The sequence below is a fragment of the Nesoenas mayeri genome, assembly GCF_963082525.1.
Source record: "Nesoenas mayeri genome assembly, chromosome: 2".
In the NCBI taxonomy this organism is placed as follows: domain Eukaryota; kingdom Metazoa; phylum Chordata; class Aves; order Columbiformes; family Columbidae; genus Nesoenas; species Nesoenas mayeri.
This window is the reverse complement of record NC_137543.1, coordinates 23,325,325-23,336,805: the sequence shown is the minus strand read 5'-3', so window position 1 is coordinate 23,336,805 and position 11,481 is coordinate 23,325,325. Positions and strand designations below refer to the sequence as shown.

The 11,481-nt window shown below is 42.5% G+C and overlaps 1 protein-coding gene across 2 annotated transcripts; it reads right to left on the bottom strand.

Moving 5' to 3' along the window:
* Nucleotides 1-3,802: 3,802 nt before the first annotated feature.
* ZNF706 (zinc finger protein 706) lies at nt 3,803-10,935 on the bottom strand. Of its 2 annotated transcripts, none has more exons than XM_080338543.1 (4): nt 10,807-10,935; nt 7,690-7,826; nt 6,413-6,520; nt 3,803-5,795 (listed from the first exon to the last, which is right to left on the bottom strand). In XM_080338543.1, the coding sequence occupies exons 2-3, from the start codon at nt 7,822-7,824 to the stop codon at nt 6,425-6,427; spliced, it is 231 nt and encodes a 76-aa protein (XP_080194669.1). In that variant the 5' UTR covers nt 7,825-7,826; nt 10,807-10,935; the 3' UTR covers nt 3,803-5,795; nt 6,413-6,424. The 2 variants fall into 2 exon arrangements, with proteins under 2 accessions (XP_080194669.1, XP_080194670.1); XM_080338544.1 differs by having other exon boundaries at nt 10,797-10,883.
* Between the last annotated feature and the right edge of the window lie 546 nt (nt 10,936-11,481).

Here is an 11,481-nt window from a genome sequence, read left to right as displayed (position 1 = left end):
AGCATTGATCTGGTAAGAGCTAATAGAAGCAGTAGGTGCCCTTTAGAAATGTATCTAAGGGTTAAGCAACTTTTTGTAAAATCATACACAATCTAAGTTTACTTTCTAAACACAAAATACAGCAAGTGAAATCTAGCCACAAATGTAAATTATTTTTCCCTCTGTTTCTGTGTGGGGAGGAAAAGGAGCTCCATGGCACAGAGACTGTTCTGGTCAACTCCCATACTGCACACAGCCCCTGGGATATGAAATGTGAATTGTATCTCTGTCAACAATAGAAAGTGCCATTGCACCCACTGTTACTGTAATAGAAAGTGAGTAATGACCATAATAAAAAATCTGAATACCAGCAGGACATATACAAACATTTTAGACCTTTTTTTTCAGAAGACGTCATTCTTCAATTATTCTTTTGGTTGGAAATAAATATTCAGTTTTCACCCTTCAAAAGATCAACAAATATTTCAAAATAAAGCAACCATTTTATTGCAAAATATATGATGACCATTTACAGCTAAAGAAAACATATATACCAAAGGAGATTTAAAACTATCAGCAGGTAATGACTACTGGAACTTCAAGGCGCGTCAAAATAATAAGCTAAAAATTAACGCCCATCCTGTTGGCCTGAGATTATGCTGTGCAATTAACATGCATTTATTTTCCAGGTGTGCTTTCATTTTGCAAAGCACCACATGAGACACAAAGGTGGCTTGAGTATCACCCTGTTATCGGTAAACAAAAGAAGACAGACATGAAATACTCCCGCAAGGAGCTGGATGACATGGGCATCCATATGGAAAAGAACAGACAGAAATTATTAAAGTTTAGGGAGAGGCTTGAAAACCAGAAGAAAAAAGGGTCAGAAAGATGTCTGGTGGAAAGTCATTCAAGTGTTTACTCTAATTAGTGCTACATAACAACTATCATAGCATAACAACTATCGCACATTCAGGAGGTTTATCAGGCCAGCCCGGTCTGTGGTGTCTTTCTCATTGCCAACCTGTGGTAAGTAAATACTCAGCAGAGCTCAAACTTTAGTGAGAAAGTCAACAACTCTGGCATGTTTGGGATCATGAACTGATCAGGACAGAATATTTATAGCTCCTGAGAGTTATATATATAGCCCACCAATATATAATGCTGGGCAAACTGTGCAGAAAGGGCCCCAACAAAAAGATCCAAAAAGGATTTTCAAAGAATTGGCCTCAGGAGTTGTGCAGGGTGTTGTAAATGTACTAATTAACGTAGAACCTCAGAGACAGACAGATGTCTGGGTTTTACATGGCTCAAAAGTCAACCAAGTAACACCTTCATTAGCAGAGTCAAACAAACAGCTGGGGTTCTAAAAGACAAAGCATATAAATATCTAGGGAAAGATGAAGTTAAAGACATGTACATTACTTGATGAGGAAGGAAAGCAAATGAAAGATTTACAAATAAATAATAAACAGCACCAACAACTGCTAGACTTAGAAGATGTGACCTACGAAGAGTGATTCAATTAATTGGGTTTACTTAAAAGAGAAGACTAGAAGGTGACAGTGTTCAGACGAGGGCACCGTTCATCACATATTGCCCGTAACGACTGCTGCGCTCGCTCTCCAGCCGCAGGTTCAACAGTGGGTGTGCTGCTCACGCGGGATCCCTCTCCTTGGAAGCTTTGAAGAGTTAGAGAAACACTTGCCAGTTAGAGCCTTGCAGGTTTGATCCCACCTCAAGCAAGGAGATGGACCAGGTAACTTGTTGAGATTTCCCACAGTCCTTACTCCTCTGAAAGATCCCCAGCATTCAGTCATGTTTTACAGTGTTTGCGACTTTCTATCAGCTGCGAATGGGGAACACACGACTATGTTTGTCGTGCCATCCATGTGCTGTGTGGTTTATAAATTTAATGGACAGTATTTTTTGTAAGAAAACTGTGCTGTATTTCCTGAAAAAACTTAGACACTGCTTGAACAGACTCCTGTCGGATAACAGCGTTGGGACAACTACAGATTCCTCCTTTCCCAGAAACCTCAATGCTAAAAGCCATACAAGAGAATTGTAAAATGACACCCAACCTATTCCACCTTTTTTTGAAAGCTACCAAGATAACACAACTCCCTAAGTGAGTCTCTGTTGTGCCTCATCTACATAAAAATCATAACACAACAGATAACACATTAAAAAATCTCCAAGTAATTTTCAAAGCGGACAGCAAAATTCCCCAGACAGAATGTGACACCCTCCCACTGTCTGGCCTAGACCAAGATCACTGATCATGCTACAGAATACAGAAAAAACCACATACGGAACACCAGTCCTAAGCTGAGTTTTAGGGTTGAATTCAAAGTCCGCTGAGAAACCTGTAAGGTTCTAAATAGGTAAACTGAACACTCACAAACTATACGCAGCAGAATGGGGCTGAGCAGACAGAAACACAACTGACCTTTGCTTTATTTGTGGTTTCTGTAGGACTGAGTTCGCTGGTCTGACCTTGGGAAGACCAGGCTTCTCATGAAGCCAAATATTATACTTCCCCACTTGTTTCTGTGAAAATGGGAAATGGAATAGACCTCAAGTCTATTAGTATTTGATGATAAAAGAAATTCCATCTATTAGCAATGTTTATCAAGGTGGCTAAACAGCTCAATATAATTTACAGAAATGCTACGAATTCTTTCATTACTGTGTGGTTTGCAAGCAGCCCATGGTCACAAGCTTTACTTGCGCTGAAGCGTTTTTAGCGCAACCACAAGGGATACACTCCAGGGATGTTTCAAGAGCACTGTATAAAGCCAACTATTTCCTTAAGGCTACACAGCAACTGTCTTCAACTTGTATTTCAGATTTTTCACACAGCTTTTTGACAGCCAGAAACCAGAAACCCTCAGAGTTAGGTAAAGCAGAGCTACAGAAAGCAGCCTAAGTCAGTCTGAGTAACAAAATTTGCAGAACTGTTCTTGATTACTCAGTAGTCTCTGAGATGGCCTCATCATCATCACACGTGCTAACTCTGGGACATAAAGTAAGATATTTTTTTCACAACATTCCAAGCCCTACTTAAAATGTGATCTCAGATGCCATTTAAAGAGATTCTCAGAAGAGATGTGGGCTTCTGAAAATCAAAAATAACTTTTTAAAGTTGCTCCACTCCACAAGTATCTGTAACAGCTGATGCCCACACTGACAACGTAAGAACCTTTTACCTAAATTCTTCCCTTGCACAAGGATGAATCTTTCTCAAGAGAAGAGGGGAAAATTCCCATGCCTACTTTTCTTTCTTGTATAGACAGCTTCAAGTTCCAGGACTGTCCAGAGACAGGAAATTAATTTTCTAAATGCAGTGATACTTGTTTTTAAAAGCAGGAAATATGACATTTTACATTTCGGGTTTTTAATTCTCTTTAATCAGACACATTACAATGCACAGCTGTGTCTTTAGCCAGGTAACAGTGCCATCCTTCAGATCAGGAAGATATTAACAAGTCCTAGTCCCTCCTCCAAATACAAGTATTGCAGATATTCTAAATGAGGATGATTCCCACACTTAGTATACCACTCCCCTATACTTATAAACCCTTTGTAACAATCCAGCTTTCATTAATTTCTATAACTGAGACTGCAGCTACTGCTGCTAGGGATCTTATTGAACTGACGATCACCCCTGCCTTCTAATATATTAAAACCTCCAGAATTTCATATGGTATTTTCAACTCAAGTATTGTAAAGTTTTGAAAATACAATTCTGACTGAAGTGCAGAACATCCCACTAATGATGCAGTTTTCCAGCTCTTCAGTGCTCATTAAGAGAGATTGCTTATGAAACAAAATATTTTTATTTAATGCTACACAATCTGAATTGAAGGAATAGAACATATACTTCCCCTCAGGACCAAGCTACAGGGATACATCCCAGAACATTTTCCAAAGTAAAGCCAGATTACCAATTACTAATAAGTGCAACTAACAACTTTATCCATTTGCACTCAGCCTATTTTTAGACAAACTATGGCATCAGAACATTTAGGTATCTCTCCGTCACAGAGCACACAAGTCGAGAGCAGATTTCTTGCCTTGCAGAAGCTAGTTTGTCAGGAAATATGTATTGATAACATTAAAGAAAAACAAATGAAGCATTACATTCCGATGTCAGGTGTACAAGTGCAGTAGTGGATTACTCTCAGGGAACAACATTGTCTATAAAAGTTAAGTGGTACACAGGTTATCCTGGAGTGACTATAATACAGAGAAAGTCTATGCCGAAGTAAGTATGTACAGAGGTAACTGTCACAGCAAAGAGGACAGGAAGCTATTCTCACAGAAGTAGTTCAATAAAGAGCAAATGAGTGGACAAAGACAAAGGCTTTGACTTTATATAATAAAATACCAAGTGCATTCTTTTAAGTGAATGAGTCTTTGAGACTATGGTCCTAGATTTTAGGAAGCCATTTGAAGGTCAGATATACAGTCCTGCTGCGTAGCAATGGTTACTTTGCCTGCCAGAATTTTTACATCCGTTGTAACCTCAGTAAATCACAGCAATTATAGTATTGCTTCTTACTGCAAGGTCAAAACTAAAGCTCTTAAATAAGCTCCCTCCAAATGCCAAAGATGTGATTTTGGATAGCAGACCTTCTAGCACAATTCGGATGTCTCTCCACTACTTCTGTGCTGCATATCAGGAGTTAGAACTGAGCCCAGAACACTTTTAAGGGTAATTACATTTAGCTGCTCAAATGTTCTTGGCCAAAGAGTTATTATCCAGCTTTTTTTTTTTTAATTGTATGAATGAAACTTTAATCACATCCGATTTCTAAAGTAGACGTATTATTTTAGTTACTTTGGCTCTTTTCCAACAGGCTTATTTTAAGCTGGCTGGATATTCTGCCTATTTCTTAAAGAGTTGCTACTGAAATAACCAGATGCATTTGAGAAGGGACAGGTGTGGTCAACTGCTCAAAATATCATAAAAAAAAAAATCTTTCCAAATCAATTTTTCAACTAAGAGCAGAGCTGCTTTAACCTAATATTTGAGACCATTTTTCTAGCCAGCATTTAATCCTGCCACTTCTCAGCTTCCTCAGCCATTTACCCAATATAAAAGCTAAAATGAGTCTCTCCAGTGCAGGACTTCAAGAAACATTATCCCTCAGAGTAAAGGAATCCCATTCAAAATGGCTCACAGTATTAGACTCCAATACACAGGACAAAAATCTAGAAGTCTCACAATTTTCATGCAGCTTCTAGGGAGTCTGCTGCGCCTCAAGCCAGAAACTTAACTACTAGTGACCGGGCTTGAGCAGACAGCACACTGAAGAGTAATTCTGAGCTGCTTCCCTCTTCACTTAAGATTAATTTACTGTAATGTACATTACTTTCAGTGGAATGATACTGCTCATGTTTTGGCAGGATGGGGAAAATTCCACTTTGTCTTTTTTTTATTATCTTATAAGGCAGATAATGCAGAAAGTTGAAACAGAACTTCTACAAGGATTTAATCTGTGATATTGTAAAATCAAAGTACTACTTTATTAAATGAGTTATTTTACACAATATGAACATCAATATAATTACAATTGTAAAAAATTTTTTATAACAAGTATGGACTGATTTTTCAGGATTTCCAAATAGGGCACAACTGTACATTTACACAGAATTGTCTTTGCATGAAGCCCAAGAGGGAACAGCATAAAAATATGAATGTTTCTGTAGCCCCTTCATTTTTGCTGATCAACAGTTTTAGAAAAGCAGCTGCAGGTTTGTTATGTAAGGTCTGACAGTAGAAGAGTCAATAGGTGCCATGATTTCACCTATAAAAAACAAGAATAACTCAGTTAAGCTGAAGTTATACAATGCTGTTTACCTTTACATGAATTTAACACCATACTACTTTTTACCTCATTTCAGCCTTTCATTATAACCATGTTCAGTTACAGCCTAACAACTGGCTTTTGGGAAATATCTTCTATAGTTAATGCAGAAAAATCTGCATTCACTTGCATAGCTGCAGGAACAAAAAGGCTAAATTGTTGCAAATACACTAAACAACTGTTTCCGTTAAATGTTTTGTAGCAACAGATTGTATTTATTATATGTATTTTGTTCAAAGCAAAACTAACATTTCAAAACAATAACTAAATAACAAAATATTCCTACGATTCTAAGGATGACCATTTGAAATCACATTAAATCCTTTCAAAACAACCTCAACGCACAGTGAAATGCCACAGCCATTTCACCTACATAGCTATTACCTTGCTTCTCCTATGTAACAGTTCAAGGGTATAAATTTTACCTATATCTAATTTTCATATTAAAGGAAATGAAGTAAGTAGTCTCAGCTGTTGGTGATAAAAACAAAACCAAACCAAACCCTGATTCATAATATACCTTTCTCAAACAATCATTTAAAAATTAAGGTAATGACCTGTAGACAACTTTACGCCTGAACATCAGCCAATTCTGGAGGAAGTGGAGTCTTAGGATGCTTGCTTTCAAAGTGCTGTTTGAAGGTCTTGGGATCCGGCATTTGTGTCTGATTAAAGAGAGACATTTAACTTTACGCACAGTACAACAGTTAAGTGATACTACAACATCTGCTCCCCCCATGTTTTCTTTTCTTTTTCCTATAGTAAATTGTCTCCTCAATGACACTGCTGTAGTGACAGAAGAACCATTAATTTAGCTGCAAACTAAGAGAGAATATTTAGCTTCAGATTTTCAGAAAGCTGCTTTAAAGCACTAGTTCCACAGTTCTGGCATGTTGATGACTTTGGTATTCTTGCTAGAAATCTCCCTACAGATCTTACACTTCATATGCTTATTTGGAGGAAAAATGTACCTCCTTATCATTTTATTTTTCAATATATAAAAGATAAACATTTATCCTTTTCAGAATCACATCTTCATGAAAGCCATTTCTTTTGTTTATCAATAGGCCAAAGACTAATATGGCACAGACTGATTCTCCACTTGGCACAAGCTATCTTAGACCATTGTTACTCCACAGTTGCAGGCACCAACTGCCCAAAGTGATTGCTGCTACAGCCTGATTTCACAAGAGGAGCTCGTTACGAGGACTTAAGTAAGATGCAATCTTACTTAAGATGCAATCTTACTTAAGACACTCAAAAGTGACAAATCTATTCTGAGACTGACCATTTAAGTGAAAATGGCAAGTTTATCCTTCAGCTTCAAAATGAGGACATTCAGGAAAATCAGCCAGAAGCAAAGTATAATCTGATTAGCGCTCACATTTCTGTTCTCTTGTCAAGTCACAATCTACTGCGTATCAACTTTACACTAAAACTTTTGGCACCACCACTTTTCCTCTCTGCATTAACACTGATAACCAGTGATGCCAAGACAGGTCAATTCCTTCAAAAATAAAAGATGTTTCCATTTAGAAAAAAAGTGATCTTGTACTTTTTACATTTCATACATCATACTAACACCACATGCAGAGCCCTCAATTCAAAAGGCAAGATAACTAACAAAATCAGATCTGTACACGACTTCTCATATCTCAGTTATCAGTACAGCTGAGTAACCTGTAAGCAAGTGACACAACAGATGCAAATGCTTATAGCAACAAGCTCAATAGCCACTTAAGTATTTCAGTTTCTGTGATATAATCTTCTAAAAATTCTGCTCTAGGCTGGAAGACAGACCTTCCTACAATAATTTGTCTTCAGTTCCTCTTACCCTACAGACAGTGCAGGTATATATCAAGGCAGCCTTGGCTGCAGCCTTCTGATCATGTCCTTGTTTCTTTTTTTGCTCAGCTTGCTTTTTGGCATTTTTCTGCTGCGACTGAATCTTCTGCTGTCCACGAGCCATATCTACAAACAAAAAGAAGACATTTAGTCTACAAATGTGGGAAACTACTGCTGCTAGCTGACTCGGAAGCAATAACCATGAGAATAAAACAGTCACGTGCTCTGTCCATAAGGCCCGCAACTGCCATAACTCATATACCACAGACATCTGTTCAAGTTGCTCTTTACCATCTAAAGACTCTCTGGTTTTAGAATTTTTCTTCAAATATACACCAGAATTATTAGGTCATTCTAAGGTTTCTTCCACCACAAAGCATCAAGGTCTACTTTTGAAAAGTGTTTTCAATAGTCAGAATAATTTAAGTCTCCTTTCTAGTTAACAGAAACTTATTATCTATTTCCACAGGTACAGTAAAGTTTCTTTTTGTTGCTGTTGTTCTTTTATTTTAAAACTTAAGACTCAGCCTTTATGAAACAGGTTCTAAAAAAGGCAAATTAAAGTATTACCCAACCTGTATTACTGTCTTCTGGTGTATGTGACTGTGAGCTGCTTTGGATGTGGAAATGCCAAGAACAATAGGTCATCCCTCTTTAGTTAAGGGCTTTATTATTTTTTATTTTTTTTTTCAGCTGACTTTACATGCATACACACTTCTTAAAAAGAAGTAAAATTCACCCCATCAGAAGCCATTACTCTATATAATACAGCAGCATAAAGAAGGCAAACACTGTTGCCATATTCCATTAGAAGGTCCACCACCAAAGAAATGAGGTACAAAAATCACATTTCAAGGGGCAGCAAACTAGCGTATTTAGAACTGCAACACCCCCCCTGCATGCAGCCCACTAGGCCACCCAATTCAGCTTGCACCCCAGTCCCAGATAAGACACCAGGCAGGATCTGGGCACACCAACAGAGTAGGCTTCAGAGCATGGGTCTATAACCCAGCAGCCCACTTTCTGCTATTGTCTCCCTCACGGGCCACACAGATGGTCCAGTTGTGCAGCTCTCACAGAGGCAAAAGTCCACCACACAAACACAGACCAGCCAGCCAAAGCTGGTGTCTTCAGACGACTAGTAAAGTCTAATGTTGCCAGGAGGTTGGCTAGTTGGTCACTGCCCATCTACGCAACCCAAGCATTTGCTCTAAGTTTTATACTCAAGAGACACTACGTGGCTACAACAGGTCTGTCATGCAGTCCTTCCCACAAGGACAGACAGCCTTCTGCTGCAAGAGGGAGAAAGGCCTGTCCAAAGAAAGACTGACCTCCAGTAAACATCCACAAAAAGTCCTTAAAACTGTTATGAAAAAAAATTTCTATGAAACATCAACTACATCTGGAAATTCACTAGTATTCCAAGAATTTCTGGATATGTGGCACCATGGTGCTTAACACGGAACAAAAAAATGGCCCTGAGACCCAAAGCAGCTCTTGAGCGTTGAGAAGCCCCTCTCAGGCCACAGTCAAGTTCTTCCATGGCACGTCACACCACCACGTAACCCTTTGCAGAACCATTACCCTACATCTTCAGCATGCCCTCCTCTTCCCCTCTCAGTTTCTCCAAAGCAGAATTTAGGAGTCCACATGGCTAACAAAATTGAACACAAGAAAACACAAATCCTATTAACAGGCATACAGAAATACACGTGGTATTCAACACCTTCCACAAGATACAGCATTGAATGTCAATAAGACTAAAAATACCTGTCTATGTTTCACTGTATGCTACAACAGTTACCCCGAAACATCCCAGCCAGGGACTCACACTGCTTACCACATGGGCCAACAAGAACACTGAATTCCCATTAAAAAAACAAAACAAAACTTGCCAACAGCTTTGCATACACTAGAAGGAACTTCAGGTTTCACTTCAATTTCATTTTACTAGCATTACAGTAATCCTCCAGAAGTCAGGGGGTTCCTGAACGAAAATACTCAGGTAATAAAAAAGGAACTATTTTCATTAAGTTTCTGCATTTCATATTTTTAGTTCCTTGACAAGAGCCTGTTAATCAGTACACTGCAACAGTCAATCACACTGAGCTTGTGTGTATTTGGCAACTGCTGGTTTTAGTTAAGACAAACAAGAAAACATGAGCAAAAACATCTGCTTAAAAGTATCAACCTCCATATGATGCCCAAGACCAAAAATCCAAGAGTTTAAATATTGCAAATTACACGAATGCAGTTGAAACGCAGAGTGAATACTTCATTACTGGTTATTCTCCATTATATTCATAACATTTCATTAAGGTTATTTGGACAATCAACATAGCAAGAAAGTGACAAAAATAAGGAGTTCGTTTAAAATAATGATGAGTTTAACTACCAGGCTAAATCTGTATTTCAGTTACACAACACAGATTAGTGTTGTTTTACTTATCAGGCACACCCTCAGAGAGCCCAGTAAACAGGCCTGCTGTTTTGAAATCGAATAAAAATGCAGGAGCACACAGGAAGCCTAATAACACTGAAAAATTTGCTGCCAAATTGTAATGGCAGCAGCACAGGCCCTGCAGGGCAGCGAGGCTGCAGCCTGCGTTACGTTAAGGCCTCACACACGGTAATTTCCCTATAAGCAACGAGAACCCGAGTCGGGAGTTTCGAGTCCCCAAACTGGACCCCGACAGCTGCTCCGCTGTCACCTCCAGACAACAGCAGCCGCCTGCGCTGCTCGGGCTTTCCGGCCAGGCGGCCAAGGGCCTGGGCCGGAGGAGCAGCGAGCGCGGCCTCCGCCGGCAGCTCTGCGGGACAGCCCCGGCCCGGCCGCAGGGGCAGAGCGAGGCCGCCGCCCCAGCAGGCCGTGGCGGGGCTGGGGGCGGCCGTAGCCGGCCAGCCCCACCACGTGGCCCGCGGAAGGGGCCGAGGAAGGAAGCGGCCCAGCGCGGAGCCCCAGCCGCGGCAGGCCGGGAGCGAAGCGCGCCTCGCTGCCGGGCCGCCCCTTCCCCCGGGCGGCTCTGCTCCGCCGGCCGCGGCCGGGCCCGCTCCCCGCACAGCCCACCCCCCCTCCGCCGCGCGAGGGGCCGGCACCTCCGCTCACCCGGGCCGGGAGTCCGGGCTGGGCCCTGCGAGCGGGTGGAAGGCTCCGCGCGGCCCCGCAGCTGCCGCCGCCGCCTGCCCGAGAGGAGAGAGGGAGCAGGAGGACGGGGCGCCGGCACTGCGCATGCGCCGCCCCGCCTCGGCGCCCGTGCGGCCCAGCCCTGCCGGCCAATGGCGGCGCCCGCCCGTTACATAAGGCGGGGGGAGGGGAGCGAGGGGCGCGCGGCCGCGCTGACCTCGCGGGGGCTGGGGCGTGGCTGGGCTGGGCGGGGCTCCCGCTCCGGCGGGCGGGGCGGGGCCGGGCCGGGCTGTGCGCGCTGCGGACAGAGCCCGGGGAGCGCGGTCCCGCCTCGCTCCTGCCGCGCGTCCCGGCAGCTGGGGCGCTGGGGCGGCCAGTCCGTCGTCCTGCGGGGTCGGGCGGGGGCAGGGCCAGACCTGGGGCAGGGCCAGACCTGGGGCAGGGGCGGCCCTTGGGGACCAAAACCCCACCAAGCCCAGCGCTGTGCGGGCTCTGGCACAGCCCTCGGGAGAAGCCGAGGGACCCAACAGCGCTGCGGTGGGAGATCACCGCGCTGTGGCTAAGGCAGAGGCGGGACCTGCAGCCCGGGTGCCGGGGGTGCTGGCCCAGCCGGGCCGCGCGGGGCTGCGGGTGGATCCCAGGAGCTCCGCGTGGCGC

Coding starts and splice junctions, on each gene's coding strand:
- ZNF706 (XM_080338543.1), bottom strand. CDS start 7,824: ATGGCTCGTGGACAGCAGAAGATTCAGTCGCAGCAGAAAAATGCCAAA. Junction 6,521..7,689: donor ATACCTGCACTGTCTGTAGG/GTAAGAGGAACT, acceptor CTCTTTAATCAG/ACACAAATGCCGGATCCCAA.